The sequence below is a fragment of the Anser brachyrhynchus genome (assembly GCF_964034855.1).
Source record: "Anser brachyrhynchus genome assembly, chromosome: 7".
NCBI classification, from domain to species: Eukaryota; Metazoa; Chordata; class Aves; order Anseriformes; family Anatidae; genus Anser; species Anser brachyrhynchus.
The window spans coordinates 20,681,396-20,700,783 of NC_137701.1; the positions used below are offsets into that span (position 1 = coordinate 20,681,396).

The window sequence follows — 19,388 nt, forward strand, 5'->3', positions numbered from 1 at the left end:
TGCTATGTATCCGAGGGTATTTGGATCTTATAGCATGTTGTGTGACTATTTAACAGTCATACTTCAGAATTTATGATCTTTCTTTATTTGCAATGGCAATCTCATGCCTGAGGATATTTTTTCCCCTCTAACAACTGCTATGGGAAAGTTCTAGTATCATCACAAGGTGTAATACAGATTCTTTTTTTATACAGTGAATTCCTTCATTTTCCATTGTATACTGGTTATCCTTCTAGTACTACACAGTATATAAATTTCATGAGGAATATCATCAGCAATACTTGGAATATTTTAATTAAAACAATAAGGAAATAGTGTAAAATATCCTCCTGTTTTCAAAAAAGTAATCATATGAGTAATTTAATCTTTTGCCAAATTTAAAAAGTTGTGTTTTAGTACCATAATATAAATCTGCACTCAGTGGTATCATAAGCTTGAAAATTCTTTATTATTAACATAAAAAAGAATAAGAAAATATACATTGTAATTAAACATTTGCTTTAATCTACAAGTAAGTAAGGCAAGTAACAAAACAAAATAATTCTTTAAGTTCTTGTGAACAGTTAGAAACAGAGGAAAGATTTTTCAGATATGGAAGCAAAAGAAAGTCTTCCATATTAGAAAATATTTGGCAATATCAGATACTCTCTCAATAAAATATCCACGTATACAAGTAATCCATATTTACAATATCATATGCAATCTTCATGGCTACATGTAGTAAGACGTACATATAATTACTGTGCATTCAATTTTAAAATCTAATTTGCACCATCATTTTTCAGTTTCATTAATGTCAGAAAAAACACTGTTCTGCCTCTGTGTTCAGTACTGCAAGACAGCAAGTACATTAAAAATAATTATTTTTTCAGACATCTTAAAAATAGTACTTTTAATGATAGGTTTTTTAACTTCCTGTTTTAATAGGAATTCAAACTTGGACTGTAAGCTGTACAATCACGTCCCTGTAAAAATGTAACAATGTAGAAGATGTTCACACATGCAGAAAACTCCTGATAAAAAAAGCTAGAATTCTAACTTCTTTTTATATCTTTGAAAATACACCCTTTTTATTTCCTGTGTTGATACCACTGCATATAACTATAGGTAAAAAAATCTGTATGAAAGAAAAGGTGATGGAAGGCCCCTTTGAGAAGCGGCTGTAGGAGTACATTTTTTCCAAAGAAAATTACTCTCCAAAGTCCTATGTATTTTTATTTAGCACTTGAACTAACCTTGTATGTTGCAGGGATCCTTACAGATCTTTTAAATCAATTTATAGCAGAAGCCAAAGTCTATAGCATGTTGAGGCTACTTTAAATTGCACCCACTAAGGTTGAGCAAGGTTTTGGAGCTCGGAGCTACTCCCAGGAACCTTCCAAAGTTCAAAGCAGCCAGAAGCCCACACTTCACACAAACGAAATATCACTGATTACCTGCTTGTAACAATAATTTCCCAGAATGGAATCTCCCAGCTCCCATTGAGTTTCTACCATCGTGTTTATCCTCAACGTTGAAAAACAAAAATAGAGTCTGACAAACTACCTCCAAAAGTTTGCTAATCCTCGTTTTTCAATGAGTTTTATATCATCAGAATAGAGAAGTAAAGAAATGCCACCTTTCTTTTTCAAGTGTCATGAACAGTTTGTGGAATAAAATGGAAAACAAAAGGCATACTGGTTACTGTAGCTTAACTTTAAACAGCATATAGAGCTGTTCACCCAAAAGTTGTTATTTTGATACTTCCAAGTCAGTGTTGTAACAAAGGAAATAACAGATTTTTTTTTCCTTCCCAATATACAATACAGTTAGGGTTTATTCCAGAACAGTCCTTGGACTACCTTGCACACATGCACACACTTTATATTAGATGACTCAGTGCTATGCAAGGATTGAATGGGCTCATATTCAAACATAGATGAGACACAGCAACAAAGCAATACAGACCAACTTAAAGTTGCCTGTGGTCCACGTGTTGTGAAGTGCATACATGAACTCATACTTCAAAAGCGTTAACAGAGCATCTCGCACAAAGACTAGATGTGCATCCACCAGCTGTAAAAAAAATGCTTACTGATTTCACCAAAAAAGCAGACTTATTTGAGCAGAACATAAAAAGAGATCACAAGAAAAAATGGTAGCACAGTTTAGTGTTCTCCAGAAGCTACAGCAAATCTCTTCTGCTACTTAATACGTAATATACACAGTAGGATGCATATCATCATGTCAGTTGAGCACTCATTTCAAGTAAAACAAGTGTTCTCATTTTTCTTTCAGAAAGCTGCTAATTGTACTATTTGGATTTTATGCTGTAGCTGCCCAGAACAATTTTAGGGAAAACAGACGACTGTGTAGAGCTTGAAAAACAAGGAAAAAGCTGTCCAATCCATTCTACATACTGGGACTGGACAAGCGCTCACACAATAGGATGATACTTCCTTCTCGCGTAATTGAATTCTGCATTAAGGCATTTGAAAGTTGTTTTCTCAAATGAAACAGTTCACCAATGCTAGATGGGTCTTAAACATCCACACATATATGTAAGTGAAAGCAGAACTCTGGGATGTAGTCCTTGAGTACCAAATAGTACAGTAGGTAACTTTTTTTTTCTAATAATTTGCTCTGCTAGCTTTCTATACTGCACTCACAAAATAATTAAATGTTATCACAAATCAAATAATAGGAACTGAGGCGCTTTTTGTCAAAGATCGAAAATAATGCATAATCAAAATTGGTTGTATTAACGCAACACTAACTACAAAATTATGTATTTGCCAAAGTTTAATGTGTTTGAATATTTTAATTAGATAGATGCAAATTTATCTAGCCTTAAAAAGGAGATGATCTGCTGCCTGAAACAGTCTATATAGAGTTCTTTGCAACATGAAGAATGGTAAAATTGGAACAGGTATTGCAGTTACCAAGATGACTTTTAGCGGGTTCTGCAGCTTTTAGAAGACATCATAATAGAAAGGCTCATCACTTTGGAAATGTGCAATCAAAATAATCTATTACAATTATTCTTCTATGGTAGTAACAAAGTATTGTTTGTATCTGTGAAATAACTGAATGAGCATAATACATTAATACACTGATTACTAGAAAGAACTATAAAAGTAAAGTGCCAGTAGAGACTTGAACTGCATTATTTAACACTTTAATTTCAAATAAGAGAGGTCATAGAGTTTATGTAGCTTGCTTGTAGACTAAATTATGTCTTAATTCTTATCACGATAATGACTGTGACACCGGTATGGAGATGGCAAAATCAGCTTTCAGTTAACTGGTAGTATTTTAATCAAATCAGCAAAGCTCATCTGTTTCTTGGCAGAAAACATTTCTCACTTCAAGCTCCTTTCTTATCTGATACCACTACCAGTCTACTCTGGTTTCTAACCAACTAATTTCTAGTCTACTGTCATAAATCAATAGGAACTGTACAATCAAATCAAGATAATAAAATGCTGCCTTCTGGGATAGAAGGAAGATTTGGTTAAGCGACACATATTTTTCTAAGTGTGTATCTATAGCTTTCCAAGACAAATTCTTGGATGTATTGCAGTTTCCTAAGATTTCAGTAAAGGATACGTTATCTCTATAAAATATATATATTTGGTAGAAATGATTAAAAAGAAATTCAACAGATACATTCTGATTACAAACAAACAAACAACAAAAAACTCCAAGAAGTTTTAAAAGCCACATAACATTTCACTAAGATAACAGGCAAATTTTTCTATTTCTTTATCTGAATTCAAAATTTTAGACTAAAAACTTTTACAGTGCAACTCTGCAAAGTGCTGAGTGACCTCAAAGCCTATAGGTCTTAGTTGTTTGTGAGGGGTTTAATCAACTTGAGAAATCAAGTCCTTAAAAAAGTAAACATTAGCAGAAAAGTTATGTGCTTACAGCTAAATTCTGCTCTCTGGTACACTTCACAGCTTTCACTCATACCTGCAAAATCTCTCAGAACAGAATTTAGTCTTCATAACTTTTCATGACTGTAAGAGATAAAAACATAAAATTAAAAAGTGACGTGGAAAACATGTTCTCATTATGTGATGCCATTCGTTTTTCTTTAAATAAGGACTGAGCATGAACCAATATGATGTGTTTGGGACTCACTGGAATTTAAATTCATATGCAGAAAACTTGAATGTCTTTGAGCAAGCCATACTGTAAATAAAATTGCAACCTATATATATATATCTCCATATAACTGAGTTGGAAGGAACAGGCTTTTGGGCAGTATACTAGTACTGCTGTTCTATATATTTTCTTTACATAGTTGATCGTTGGCCTGCTTCATCAAGTTTGAAGTTTCGTTTTCTGGCTGCTTCACTGTTGAACCCCGCATCAGATCTGTCTGCATTACTGCAATCTGTCATGGTGGATTCTGCCTCCACGCCTTCCGGAGCCCCTCCGTTGGGCCGCTGAACTTTAGCACTCTCTTCTGGCGGGCGCTTCCAGTGGGGCCTGCTTGCCATCCACAAAATAAGCGCACCAAAGGTGACAATCAAAAGACCAAGACAGTTGACAAAAATAGCCTCTGGTGGGGATTCACTATATGCAGGACTTTGCCTTTGGAAGGAGAAAAAAAAAAGTTGTTTTAAAGACAATCCTGGTCTAAACCAGCAGTCTCCTGATAGATAAGAGGTCTTTTTAAAAACAAAACCAAAGAATGTCCCAATACTAGATCATTACTGTTCTATACAAACAGAATTACAGTATGCAATGAATAAACTTAATAAACAAGTGGAAAAAAAAATACTTACAGAGAAAATAGAAGCTTTTCTGTGATTCCCATGAGAGCTGATGCAATCACTGCTACAAAGATGAGGAGACCCGAATAAACATGGATTGGCATGAGAGCCGCCCGGAGAGGAACTGGAGCAAACGGGAGCAGAAAGACAGCAAAGCCCAAGAAAAGCTAAACACAGAACAAATTCATGGTTAAAGCTTTAGGGAAAACAAGCTGCACGTCTCAGTCAAAATCAAAACCATTATAAAAATTGAAATTTGAGATGTTTTCAGGTACAAATTTGATAAGAATTGGCATTTTTATTTTTGAATGGGTTTCCTTGCAAAACCAAAGCAATCATTCTGGATTAGCACCTGGGAAGCAGACATTAGATATTTGATAAATAATCCCACCTCATATCAGTGTCCAAACTTACTGCTAATGCTAAAACTGCTACCAATCTGAGTACGGGAAACACAAGTTTTCACTGTCAATAACTCAGTAAGATATTAAAGGAATGACTAGCTACATGTTTACAGTCCCTTCAATTCCAAGTCCTGTTCTCCCCTTCTGCTATAGATTTACACATAAATGAAGATCAGAAGGCAGTATAACCTTTTGTCTTGAGTGGACTAAAGAATTTCACTCTGTTAGAGCTTTCACTAAATTAAAGAACACGCCTCTAGAAGGACAATGGTCTACTGGCATTACAGAGTGAAGATGTGTGTGGGTAGCGTGAAGCTGTTCAGGGGCCATGAGTCCTCCCATTAGTGCTAAGTCTGTGACAGAGGAGAACACATCATGTCACGTGGTGGTTTCAGTCACAGGCTTGCACTGGCACCTTAAAGCTGTATCCTTTCTTTAGTTTGTTCTCCCTTAACTTAATCCTGCTGCTAAATGAGAAGTAGTACGTGAATTTGTATTTCATCTTGTTTTCATTTCCAGCCTTCATCCTTGTTTTGTCTTCCCACGCTAGATTAAAGAGCCAGGTATTTTCTCCCTGGGAAGCTTTTTAATACACCTTAATCAAGTCATGTCTTAATCTCCTTTTATATCTGCTAAACAATTGGAGCTTTTTAAGTCTTTCACTAGAAGGCAGTTTTTCTAGCTCTCAAATTACTTTTCCAGATTTTCTTTGCATTTTTTTTTTGAAATTAAAAAATGTATTCCATAGTATTGCATACTGGTTTCACCAATGCCATATATGGAGGTAAAATAAACTCTTATAAGTGAATTTATTTCTATTGTCAAAGCATCCTAAGAACTCATTTTGAGCTTCATGTCTTCTTTAGGCACTTCTTTCCAGAGTCACTGCTTTCCAAGAAATAGTGTCCATTTGACATTTCTGTCCTATTAAATTTGTGTCCTTGTGCTGTCCTATATTAACATACATTGGCTTAAATATAATTTATTTACACTACTATTCCTGCAGGTATAGTATTATGTGAGCATCCCCCCTCAATAATTTCTTAATTTTGAGATTGACAAACCATTTCCAGTGTCTTCTCTAACGGAAATACTATTTTATGACTCTTTCCTAACAATATTTCTCAATCACTTCAAAAATACCAGTCTGATTGGAGACTTACTACCCTGGCTGGAAGGAGTAACATCACTATTCTATTGATCAGACAGACAAGGCATTTAGTTAAGTGCCATTGATCATGTTTAGAGTAGCAAAATGAAAAGTAGAATTAAGATGTTATTCACGGTTCTTCATCTTAACCATTAGAAAAAAATACTGATACTTAGTATAGTGGCAGCAGAGATTTCCCTGAAATAACTGCTATTAAGACGAGGAAAATCTTAACACTGTTCTTCTTACTCATTAGCTGTAGTTGTTCAACTATAAAGTATATAGTTAACAATGCGGCAACATGCCTTCTTTTTTCTGAGTGTTAAAAACACTGTTCCAATACTAGTCCTAGCCTGAACAGTGAAGGACAAAAGCATTAATTAATGTCCCACACATAGGATTTCTTCCTCCTAGTTAACTGTTTTCTATTTCCACATAATAGAAGGACTTCAGAATTTTAGGTGCAGAAACATCACACCTGCATGTGTACACTACATGTCAGGGCACACCTGCTCTTCTTCTAAGCCAAATGCAAAACATATCAAGTTAGTTCATTTTAAATTATGGTAACTCCAACTCTCTGGCAACAGGAGCAGTTAAAAGCAAGCACATGAACATTTATCAAAGATCTGCTGATTCAGGAAAACTGTTTTCTCTGTAATAACTAATTTACATGTCAGAGCCTTTAGGTCTGCACTGCCCCCTGCTGCGCTCGTTGTGGTGATAGAGAACTCCTGAGACCAAGAAAAAACTTAAAATTTATAAACTTATGCTAACTGCAAAAGAATCATCAACAATAAAAAAGGGAAAAGCAATTACCTCATTTGAGAATTCCTCAATAAAAGCTCTGTGTTTAAATATCCTGCCAACAAACCAAATCACTTGCTTTAACTTCAACAGTTTATAGAGCTTAGAAAAACACTACTGTATAATTGAACAGTAAATAAACCCAGCAAGTAAACAAAATAGGCTTTAAAATACTTTTTTCCTTGAAGTCAAGGATCCAGTACTTGCTCATTTGCCAAATCACAGAATTTAAGATGGGTATCCTAATAGAGCATATTGTAGGATACGATATATTATTATTTAGGGCCTATGGTACCTGAATTACTCAACACGTTCTTTAACTTTACAACCGGTTTATAAATACAGTTAGATTCTGACCTGGAGAGAATAAAATATAACAGCAGTCAGCCCAATCCAGCTGTGCAGACTGTACATGTTGGGAATCTTCCTGGCATTGTGATATTCAAACACGGCTACCATAGAAACAATTGCAAGAATCATAGCTATGGTATTTAATCCAGCATGTATGAACTTCATTAGGAGTTTGCTGCACTTCCAGGTCCAAGGTAACCTGTACACAATAATGGCTGAAGAAAGAACAGAAACAAGATGTTATGCCTTACAGTATAGCTTCTCTAAGATTTTGATAATCATGCATCATTCACATATTTCTATTGTAAATTAGGGAAAATCTGACCTTTAATCCTCTAAAAAAAAATCTATTAAAAAGCTTTTTCTTCTACATAGCCAAACACATAGCATATTCCAAATATACAACTGAGGCGTAAATATAGCTTTTAGGGAAATCTATTCCTAACTTTTTTGAAAAGTTCAAGTGTGTTTCAAAAAAGTAACAGTAAAAAACTTGTTATCTTTTCTTTGTTACTTCAACTGATCTAACAGGAAGTCTGCACAGGATTTTGATTTTTCTGCTACTAGCCAGATTGGAGGAATAAGGCCTAATTCTTATATCCAGAAGATCACACACTGAGAAAGGATGCAAGATTTTTTTTTAAATGTTTATTCTCTTTGCAATTTTTCATGATGCTATTTACTAATTACATAGATATTTATATAGCTGTATCTATTACCTTGATATTAGTAGGACTATTTTAGACAGGAAAAGGCTACCCAGCATAAGGGAATCATAATCCTACTTTAAGAATTAATAGGATCTGGCAGCTACAGCTCTCGAAGCACTGTTAAATGTAAGAAAGATCTTTTGCCTATAGCTGCACATGTAACACTAGCATACTGTGTTTTGTCCAGTGTGAAGAAAACAACAATTTCTGATTCCAGATGGTCCATAAGAATAACAGCCTGGAGTGCTCCTCGCCAAGCTCTTTCCTCAAAGTCCTCACTGCTCCTTCCCTGCCATGACTGACCCCTGTCTGTTGCACACAGACCAGACCAGATCACTGAAGCCCCAGGTACTTCTGAATAAAAACCTGTAGTATTTCTGGATGTGCGCTAACACACAAGTACATTCAGATAACAGGGGACAAATATTTATGAGCAGGCCCAGTCATTTGACCAATAAACGCTAATGCCTTGCCTGGGAAAAAAGGCTGTGCTCCATTCATCTAATTCATCAAATCTTTATTTAAGGTTTCTGCTTATGAAATGATATTCAAATCCTTATATATAATTAGCTGTATTAAAACTAAAGAATATATCCAGGTTTAAAAAGAAGTTTCCATTCTAAACACTCATGAGAAAATAAATGTACTAGAAAATAAAGATATCTATTACCTGATAAATATCTATTACCTGATACTACCTGCAAACAGTAAGTATTTACTTAAGTAATTCTTGTGTGCTTTCCTCATTACTTCTCCATAACCCTATCTTTTTATTAAAAAAAAAAAAAAAGAAAAAACTCAATGTTGCAATGAATAAATGGCAAATTAATTTTAAAGTTCTATTTACACATATGTATATTGACTTGGATACACGCCAGGAAATACAGCACTCCACTACATAATTCACAAAGAAAACACTGTTCATAAGTGGAATTTCCAGTCTACAAGCAGATTTTGAATCAATACGTGCTTTTACATACTGTGTAAATATATAATATTGGAATGAAAGTGTCCCTTAAAATATTTAAATATATACAGCATTTAGATAGTTCTCAACTTTCTACTTTTTAAAAGAGGCAAGAGCAAAGAGGCAAGAGCAAATCAGAAAAAAAATCAGGAAGACAGAAGCCTTGTTTTAAAGACAGCTTGACAGTACTCAGTCTATATGACAGAATTTGATATATGTGATTCAGCACAATGAGCTTATGATCACCTACAACAGTTCCCCAAAATTTATACAGTAATCTTTTTAATATTGAAATAATTGCCTGCATTAGGCAAAATTTAGCATCAAGGATTTCTAACCTAGTATAGCTGGTATGCCAAAAGGTCACAACCAAACCTCAGTATCCTATCAGGATATTCCCGGTAAATCTTCCATGCTCTATCTATTCTCAATAGTTTGTTCCAAGTGGAACAGAGTACTGGACTCTAAATATCTTGAAGTCAACTTGAGCTGAATAGATCCTGGTCTCAGATTTCAGCCTTGGTTCTCAAAGGGTCATGTCCAGGCTAAAATTTTTGTCTAACATTTTTCTTTGGTGCATAAGACACTGTCATCTATTTAACTTTCAAAATCACTATCAAACTCCGTATCCACTTAGTCTCAGATCTCTGTATGGGCCATGAATCTTTTTGTCTGTCTGCCTTTGGAAATACTATAAGAGAAAAGCAAGAAATGCAGATAAATGGCTTGGACACTTACTAGCAATGCATTAGCATGTTATGTGCTGTAGCCCAGGACAAATCCATGATAGCACATTTTGGTTTAATCCCCTTTCAGTAAGGACTGTGTGTGAAGTTAAACATTGCAACTTGAGTAGACCTGCCAGTTTACCACTGACAAAAGGCACAGTCTCCTTTCCCCATCACCACTTTCACTTCCTTTCTGACTGTGTGCTTCCCCCAACCCTGCTTTGTCACAACTGGTGCTTCTCCAACCAGCAGGAGGGAGCAAGACACTCCAGAGAACAGTGCGGAGAGGAGGAAGGACCTTAGGCTTTCAGTGGCGCTCCTAAAAGAGCGACTCAGCTGTAATCTGTAATTTCATCTCAAATTTAAATTAGCCTGGGTTCAAAGCACTTACACAGTTATAGCATTTTTAGTAGTGAAGTGTTAAAGCAGTCCTGTAAAGAACTTCCTTTATGTACAACATCTCTCTTAGTAAGAGGATAGCGTTATTCAAGTCTAGGCATCCTTAGACACAGCTGCTTCACTCTGATCTCACTCTTGCTTTGAACTCTGATTTTAAAGCACATCACACAGGGTGGAGTGATCTTGCAATATTTTATGTGGTATAGGACACCTTGTTCATCGCCAAGTATACAAAGCAAAATTCTAGTGAGCTCTCTAGTACTTCTGACTGGTGAGTGCTGCAGTGCAGTATAATGGATTGCTCATGGGACACCTTCCGCCCCAGAGGGCACATGTGGTTCTGGGGATACACTGGGCTTGCACTACACAACACCTCCCAGCTGCCAGAAGGGAACAATTCGCTTCGCTCCTCTTGTGCTCCTTGGATGATCCTACTGCTTGCCTTTGGCAAGTTCTGTATGGCCACTAGATTCTTTGGGAAATACTTTAGCACTAGAAGAACGAAGTAAACCCAATAAAATAAGTCCCCATTTATCATTCCAAAGGACTCTAAAGTCATCAAGAGAACTGCCTCTTCACAGCCTGCCTCTGATGAGACCCTTGCAGCTCAGAAGTCACTTGCCCTTCAATTCCTCAGAATTCTAAAGCTCAGTGAACGTTAGAAACTCCAGGAATTAACCATTTTTCCTTTTATCAGATGTTTTGTTATATTCGAAGCAGAGGTAATTGTGTTTGTCAGATAATTTGGAGCAAGCATTATCTTTAGATATGATTTAAAGATGAAAGAATATGATTACTTCAAAATAGATTTGCACTTGCTCTCCTGGCTGTTGCACCTTGTCCACTATCTCCCTTCTCCCATCTGTGGCACTTCTGAGAACTTTTGTGAAGACAATTCAACTTGCTATTCCAGAAAAAAAAAATACTGGAGGAGTAGGGTGGCAGGGAAAGGGTTGTTTATGGGTCTGACAACAGCCAGAGATGGCACAAATGAGGCAGGAGGAAGATGAAGCCAGAGTCAAGGAGAAAGCTGAAAGGGAAAAGTGGAGGAAAAATGTAGAGTATTTCAGCCAGAGTGAGCTGTTACATTGTCTCACCCATTTACCTAATTTCATCCATACAGATGAAATTTCACAGAGTTGTAGAATACCTTGGGTTGGAAGGGTCATTAAAGGTCATCTAGTACAACCCCCCTGGCACGGAAAGGGACACCTTGCACTAGATGAGGTTGCTCAAAGCCCCATCCAACCTGACATTTAATTGACTCTAGAACACCACACGGTAATGTGGTAGACCAGGATTTTTCCTTCTTTTTTTCTCTGCAAGATCTCTTACGTAACATTCATGTTATACTCTTTTATCAATATATTGCTGTCTTTAGGCCATGTCCTCATTTTAAGCCTGTTTAAAATATAAGTTACAGATATTTATAAATCATATCTGATGAGGAATATTAATTGTGCCAGTATCTTCCAAGACATAGTGTCAACCTCACTGCAAACTTTATTGTGCAGAGGTTAAATGTAACTAATAAATACCATAGAAGACTGACCCAAGGATGAGAGACATAGAGTAGAGCGGGATGAGAGACTACCCCATCCTCCTTGTTCTGTCTTTATTCAATTTTCCACAACCCCAAAACCTGCTCTGCTGTTCCTCAGTATCCAACATAAACTGTCACACCTCTGTAGATAAACATATCCTTTTATGAGGTGAGTAATGAGTGGAGAAACCCTCAAAAATATTCTACTCTGCATTAGATCATAATGGAGATCTCATAATTAGTCCTTTGGAAGGAACCAAGCATTATCATTTACAGACCAAACATGAAACAGCAAGTAAATACTGCTTTGAAGCGTGCCCTGGTGTCTACAGTCATCATGCAACAATTATGATGTAAAATAATTTTTCCTCATGTGTTTTCCCTATCTTATTCTTTTAAAAGAATGTTGCTGTGCTAAGATGCACACGAACTTTTATTGCCTGTATTTTTTCCCCACTTTAAAGTCTAGAAAATCATCTGGACAATTACTGTGCACTGCCAGTGTTTTGTCAGGTATCATTTATGTAGAGGTACTGATCCACAAATAGTTAGTATTAATACTACCATGCCTACAGCTTTTTCATTTGTGTGACAAGATATATACAGCAATGTACTTCCCCGCATCCACATTATTATGGTCATCCCCTCTGCCTCCCACAGACCAACAATACAGTTCTATCCTTTGTACAGAGTTCAGTGAACTCAAGAAACAGGCGATTTGGTTACTATTTCAAATCCTGCACACAAATTTAACCAAGGTTATTTAGCTATTCCTTTCCACGTTTAACTACTTAAAGATTTATTTTTCTTGTAGGTGCCCAAAGAAATAAGCTATTCCCCAGACTCATCCAAATTACTTTGAAATGTAGTTGACAGAAGTCTGCCATTGAATTCAATCAGATCCAGAGTAGTGTCTGATCTGCTGCTGTTTCATCTAATTTTATATAATACTCCATCAGTCTGCAACTTTGCTTTTTGTATTATGTAACAGAATTTCCAATTCCAAATAATGCTCTATTATTAATGAATTTCTTGTGTATGTTCTTTTTTTTCGAGCCACAGTAAACTTGCATTTACTTTACAGATACTCTTACCTACACAAGGCCTGAGGAAACATCCTTACTCTGAAACAGGGGCAAACTGAGTTTCAGAGGAAATAGAAGCAAATGAGTAGGAAGAAGTTCTGCAGAAAACCTCCCCCTATTTTCTGCAAAAATTCTAGGTCTTTAAAAAGAAAAAGCACAGTAGTTTGATCACAATAAGTACTATTTATCTTAGTGAAGTCAACAGGTGTTCTTCATTACATATTTATAGCCTGAAATTACACTTCACATGACCTATTGAGCAACATTATATAAAACAGCTTCAAAGAATTTTTATTGCTCAAAACTTACTTGTAACTTAAAGCCACAAAGCACAGAACACACCCCACTGCTGCTGAGAAAAATTAAATTTGCAGCGTCTGTTCAAATCACCAAATTCCCTACGTAACCAGAAGTAGGCAGCCACCCACTCCTCCTGCATCTTCCAGCCTCCGACTGGCTGGGCTCCTGCCGCAGAGCGAGCACACATGCGATCCAAACACCACGTTCCACGGGAATGAATGTCCAGATGTGCTGGACATGTTTCCTGGCGGGGTGAGTGCAATCTATCATTCAGCAATGAAGCAAACGTAAATAAGGTTACTAGCAATGAAATCCTAAGTTAATTCCTCCTATTACAAAGAAAAAATACTTCTGTTTATATTTATGCTTTAAGCCTCTAGAGGCTCTTTGTTACTTAAGAACAGTAAAGTCTTCCCCTCACCTCCCCCTGAGAAGTCAGTGGTAAAACTGGAAGAATTTCCACTGTTGCCTGCAACATTCATTTGCCCTTTTCTGAGAAATTACTGATGTTTCTTAGCGTATTCTCTGGACGTTGAAACTAGCAAGAATTTTGTCACCGACTTTATCAGAACATACCGTTGGGAGCTGTTATGCCTGTCAAATTTCCCCATTAGTCTTAATGCCATTAGCATAAACATTAACTCCCAAATTTCAGGATTTTTAAGGTACTGTCTGGTGCCCTTATTTTTTGCAACATTAAGCTTTAGTCAAATATATTACCTGGCTAGTTAGCATCTCTGTGGTGCTCTATTATTATCTGCTTTTTAAGCTTTCCTGAGAGTATTGCATTTATCTCTCCTAAATTCTTACCATTTATCAACTGCATCGTCTCTAATTTAGTCATTTTCTTGGAATTAGCTCATTACACTAACAGCAAAAACACATAGTTCAAACCCCACATTCCTGTTGGCATCAAAGAACAGTGGTTGCCCTCAAGGCCTAACACACGAACAGTGCGTGGTGGAAGAAGAGGCACTGTTCACGTTGCGAGTAACGGGACGCTTTTAAGTTAGTCTGAGGCCGAGCCCTATGCAATCAAATGTTCATGCACTATTGAAAAGTGATCCCACCCCATCATAATAAAATTTTATATTACTCAGGCAACAGAATTAAAAGTTAATTTAAAAGATGTATTTCTTAAAAGGGTTTACACAACATCTGCACTGACAAACTGCACCATGGCAATGCTTCTGGTGCTATGACTTCCTTGGCACCAACCCCGCTCCTGGGTCTGGCTTCAGTGGTGCTGAACTTTGCTTTCTCCTCGGGAGACTCAAGAGAGCGAGCCAGCAGGGACACAGCCAAAAGAGAGAAACTTTCCTTGGGCAGCAGTTCTGGCATTTCGGTTCCCAGCTCTCCCAAACTGAGGCTGGCTAGGAAAACACACCTCACGAGCACTGCGCAAAGCACTCCCAAATCCAGGCCAGGGTAAACAAGTGCTCGAAGGGAAGTAAAAAAAAGAAAGAAAGAAAAAGAAAACAACAAAAATACACATCGCAGCTTCGCCTTACTACAAAGGAACCTTTGTCCCGTCTCGGTGCGAGCGCTGCCTTGCCTTGTCTTGCCTTCCTTTCCCTTGCCTTGCCTTGCCTTCCCTCCCCTCCTCTCCCCACCGGCCGCCCCCCGGCCCCGCAGCCCCCACGCACCGATGCCCTGGACGAAGACGAAGCCCGTGACGACGAGGACGGGGTGCCAGTTGAACTCCGCCGCGCCGCCGTCCCAGCCGAGCCCCTCGCGGTAGCGGAGGACCCAGACGATGGAGCAGACGACCGCCACGAAGCCGAGCAGCAGCGCCGAGACGAGCAGCGCCAGGAACCGCCGGTAGCCCTCCATCTTCCGCGCCCCGCTCCGCCGCGGCGCAGGGGAGGGACGGGACGGGACGGAGGGAGGGGAAGGGGCAGGGGCAGGGCGGGGTCGGGGTCGGCCCGGGGCCGGGGAGCCGCCCAGCTCCCGCTGCCGGCCGGGAGCCGGGAACGCGCCGCGCGGTCCCGCCCGGGCTGACCCCCGCAGGGTGCCGGCCCTGCCTGCGCCCTCCCTCGCGGGGGAGTCAGGGCGTCGAGGCACCGGTTCGCCGGCACCGGTGGGCAAACCGGGACGAACCGGGACCAGCCGGGGCAAATCGGGAGCACGGCGCGGTGCTGAGGCCAGGAACACACAGGAGATGCATGCTGAGAGGTTTCGACGTGTCGTGCTCCGAGCACGCTTCCAGGCACGACCATCCACTTTGGTTCCCAGCGGGTTCCCGAGTGATGAAATTTAAAACAAATACTCGCCGTTTTCATACACGGATTGTTGGTGTGCGTCTGGAGGAGTGTTTGGGCATTGTGCTGTTGGGACCTGCCAGGCTAGGCGGTTTAGTTACATTGAGACATTTGTTTGTTTGTTTTTTTTTTGTTTAAGTCCACTATTGGTTACAATACTTAACTAAGATCTTACGATTAACGTCTCCTCTGGGTGGCCTGCCCTATCCTTCCAATGGGCCAAGATACAACACAGAGGGGTCATTTTATCAATAGTACTCAAAGTTGCTCCCATTATGATGTCTTTTCTCAGTCTCTTACACTTTGTCCATCTCTGTCTGTATTCCTCACGGAATAGCAGAACCTCAGACATGTAGTTACGTTGAGTTGTGATAACACAACTGTATGTTAACCACAACGACAGGACAACCCTAAAGATAAGGGAGTAAAAGGCTGTATGCACAGAGATAATGGAACCAGCAAGAACTGGCTTGGACTGCTGAAGTCTGTCAAAGAAAGGAAGGATCAGAAGTTTAGCAGGGAGGAAGACTTCTGGCCTTCATCAAAAGACCTCCAGAGTATGCTGGATGACCACCCAAGGACTCTAGCATGCATGCGAACAGGGGTGGGAACCTACGTTAATGATCCTTTGGAGACCTGATGAATATGCGAGAGACTCACAGGAAATGAAATGAATATGTATATATGCCATTAACATAAGCACACTGCCAGTAACCCTTGGTGTGTGTGTTAGGTGGAGCGATCCCCCCACACCCGGCACCGTAATATAGAATACCTGCTTAATAACTTTGGTTATTGAGTTTTCACTGTGTCTACGTCGCAGACCAGAAGCTGGAAGATGGCTGCTGGAGTGGAAAAAAAAGACTGTAGAAAATGCTGTGTACCAAAGGAAACGGGAAGGATTGCAAAGAAAAAAGTGTGCTTAGCAATGGTGTGGAAACAGTCAAGAAAATGTGTGTAGCTCTTTTTGTTTTGCTTGGGTTCCCTGTAGCAGCAAGACACAAAGATAGTAGGCTGGGTTATGGAGAGTTCTGTCACAGTCACCTGAGAGCTTACATGGCTCATTTCATGTTATATTTCCATCAGTGCCCAGCTGTCCTTGGACTTAAATCTGCACGATGCCAGTTCCAAAATTATTAGATAAGTAATTGTCAGGAGCGCCTTGTGCAATGTAATACAGACAGCCCAGTTTAGGATGTCCCAGGTGTAGGCATCCCACTTTGCCTCCATTTCTGCTTCTAGTCTGTTTCTGCTCCCTTCCAGCCTCAGGCTGCTGGCACCACTTCTGCTCTGCCAGCGGCAAAACAAAGTGGCGGGACACGGAAGAGGCATCAATCCTTTCCCCAGCAGCCTAGTGAAGCTGCCATGTTGCAAGGTCATAGTGTGCAGAAGGATGGGTGAAGAAAGCATTGTTCTGGGGTGGATGTTTTGCACCATTACCTGAGGCAGTGGAGAGGAGAGGTCCCAGCACTCCTGATGCTGCTTGGCACTGAAGTCTCTATCATGGGGTGTTTCTCCCCAAGCATTTCTCCACAAATATACCTCTCCATCCAGCCTGAGGGGCAGAGCAGGCGGTGGTGACAGGAGAGAAACACTCGGTCCTGGCTGATGTATTTTGTACACGCTGATAAGATCCCCCTGAGCTATCTCTTCTCCAGGCTAAAGAGTCCCAGCTCTCTCAGTCTTTCTTCGTCTGGTGGGTGCTCCAATCCTTTAATCATCTACATGGCCCTATTTCAGAAATTCCATGGTCCATTAACAGTTTAAAGGCATTGACAGACTATGACAAATTTTGTGAATCCAAGGTCTTAATTCAAGCTCACTGTCTCTGCTTATTGTTGGTAAGATACTGACAGGCAAACGCTGTTAAAGCAGCCGATAACAAGAGCAAACACAGAATTTTATTGAACTGAAATCCTAGGCTCAGTTTTGCCAGCTAAATATGAACAAATTGTTTTTAGAATAGAAACTTGAAAGCTTAGGCAGTGTTGAATACACCAAACCAGAATCAAGAGCGAAATAATTGTTGGATCAACTAAAGTGGACTTTATGGAAAGTCTGTAATGCAGAAGATGTTTCAGACAGCACAGTTAGGAACTCCTGCCGGTATTTCTCTTTGCTTCCTGTTCTTCCACCTCTTTTTGCCCACTTGATCCCTGTGTTGGATTGGTACGGAATCTGAAGCAATCTTTAGCACTGCTGTAATGTCAGAGGGGATTGCACGGTTACATGCGGGTGGGAACTGTATCGTACAGTTGGCTGCTGAGGGCTCAGCTGCACACAGGATTCGAACATGAGTTCGGAACATAAACCCCTACTGGCATAACCTGAATGGGGCTGTCAGGTCTCTTGGATCGGTGAACCCCTGCTTTTGTTAACCATTGCTGTGGATAGGTGCCGCAGCAGTTCAAGATCTCTGTTCTTTCCCAGAGCCTCTGTCTCCTAGACCGTGTTGATGCTTTTTCAGTACAATACCTGTTCTCTGTTTGCTGCTCCCTCTCAGTGGTTGTCAGGACATCAGCTGATACAAACTTCCTTTGTGCTGCTGCATTGCCAGGTGTAGAAGCAGGATGACTGTGACTTCAGGTTTGTAAGAACCTACAAAGTAGAAAACTGGACCGCTCACACATTACTTTGGAGAAGCAGGAATGGCCTCCTGCCTGTATTATGCGTGTGGTGCATGGCTACTCAGCAACCTCTGTCGCAGCTGCTGTATCATTCATATACCTTGACAGCAGCACTCTAGACATAAATCTACGTAGACGTTTACCTAAGCAGCACACCATATCATCATAGATCATTATCTTGTGCCTTTTTTTTTTTTTTTGATGTAATTGTTTAAATACAAGGAGTGAAATTAGAATTTCCAGTGACCAGTAACTGAGTTGTGAGAGCTATAGTTAGGAAGAGGTTGGAGCGTCTTTCACCAGCTACAACTTTATCTCTGTTTTTCCACGCTGGACGAATCACTGAAGATCCAGCCCTTAGAACAGGACATTCCAAAGTGGTTACAGTGTCTCTCAAAGCACTTGGACGAGCTTTTCAGAAGCCTGGTGGCTGTTCATATTATAAACAAACAAAACTGCTGAGATAGTGCTAACTTAGCCAGCTGTTGTGAAAGCTTTAGAAGTATCCCCGCAGGAGTTACCTTACCAGGAGTAATACTGACAAGTGAGTTTAAGCAATTAGTGCTTGAGTGGCGCTGACAGATCAGAATGATCCTTCTACTCTTTTTGGCAGCCAGATCCATGTCTACGAAGCAGACCTTTGCTGTTGAGGGCATTACCAATTTTTGCAAAAATTGGGAATATTGAATGGGACCTTTCCTCGAAATAATCTTTACTTACTCTCCACCCTTTAGAGAGCTTTCTCTGAGATAAAGTAGATAGTGCAGCTTATGACCAGATTTCTATATGAGTTATAGGCCAGTCATTATTACCTATGCAGTGAAACTCTTTATTATTTTAATCCATAAACATCTTGGTTCTGTGAGTTGTAAAATATTTTTCTAATAATTTAAAGCCTTTTGTAACAATTTTTGAAAATTGTGAGACTGTGGAGCAGGAGCTGGAACTCCCAAAGCAAGATTATAAAATGTTACTGCTTATGCTTTTTGTTTAGCTTGTGCTATTTCATTTTCTTCACCACTGCTCAGCAGCCTTGTCAGTGAGTACTTAGCAGAAAAACAGGGTGTGCACTGTTGAAATGCTTCTTACTCTAAATTGAAGCAAATCTTATCAAGCCACTCCCCTATCTTTCCAGTCCCTAAGCACTGACTGGGAAGTTCTTCGTACATTATTAAAAATACAAACAAAAATGGGGGTAGCACTTCTGGGATGCCGTTTTTGCTTCTCTGTCCAGATATCTGATCATTGAGAAGCCAGAGTGAAGTGGAAAAGTGGGAATAAAAAACAATTTTG

The 19,388-nt window shown here is 39.4% G+C and overlaps 2 protein-coding genes across 4 annotated transcripts in view; one reads left to right on the forward strand and one right to left on the reverse strand.

Moving 5' to 3' along the window:
- METTL8 (methyltransferase 8, tRNA N3-cytidine) overlaps positions 1–19,388 on the forward strand; it is a 92,896-nt gene that overhangs the window by 22,314 nt on the left and 51,194 nt on the right. The window contains exon 1 of one of the 3 annotated variants that reach the window (XM_080601001.1): positions 15,133–15,142. The exons of the other annotated variants lie outside the window; for them this stretch is intronic. The gene's annotated coding sequence lies outside the window, so the exon portion shown is untranslated. Of the gene's footprint in view, positions 1–15,132; positions 15,143–19,388 lie in introns of those variants that run through there. 3 annotated transcript variants of the gene reach the window in all.
- Positions 427–15,192, reverse strand: CYBRD1 (cytochrome b reductase 1). Its single transcript, XM_080601041.1, has 4 exons — positions 14,854–15,192; positions 7,482–7,690; positions 4,776–4,930; positions 427–4,581 (listed from the first exon to the last, which is right to left on the reverse strand). Exons 1-4 carry the CDS (start codon positions 15,038–15,040, stop codon positions 4,281–4,283), a joined length of 852 nt encoding a protein of 283 aa, XP_080457167.1. The 5' UTR covers positions 15,041–15,192; the 3' UTR covers positions 427–4,280.

Excerpts from the sequence above, each read along its gene's own strand:
- CYBRD1 (XM_080601041.1), bottom strand. The coding sequence starts at position 15,040 with ATGGAGGGCTACCGGCGGTTCCTGGCGCTGCTCGTCTCGGCGCTGCTG. Across the intron at positions 7,691-14,853 it reads CGTCTTCGTCCAGGGCATCG|CCATTATTGTGTACAGGTTA; the intron begins GTGCGTGGGGGC and ends TTCTTTCTTCAG. Across the intron at positions 4,582-4,775 it reads GAAAAGCTTCTATTTTCTCT|GCAAAGTCCTGCATATAGTG; the intron begins GTAAGTATTTTT and ends CTCCTTCCAAAG.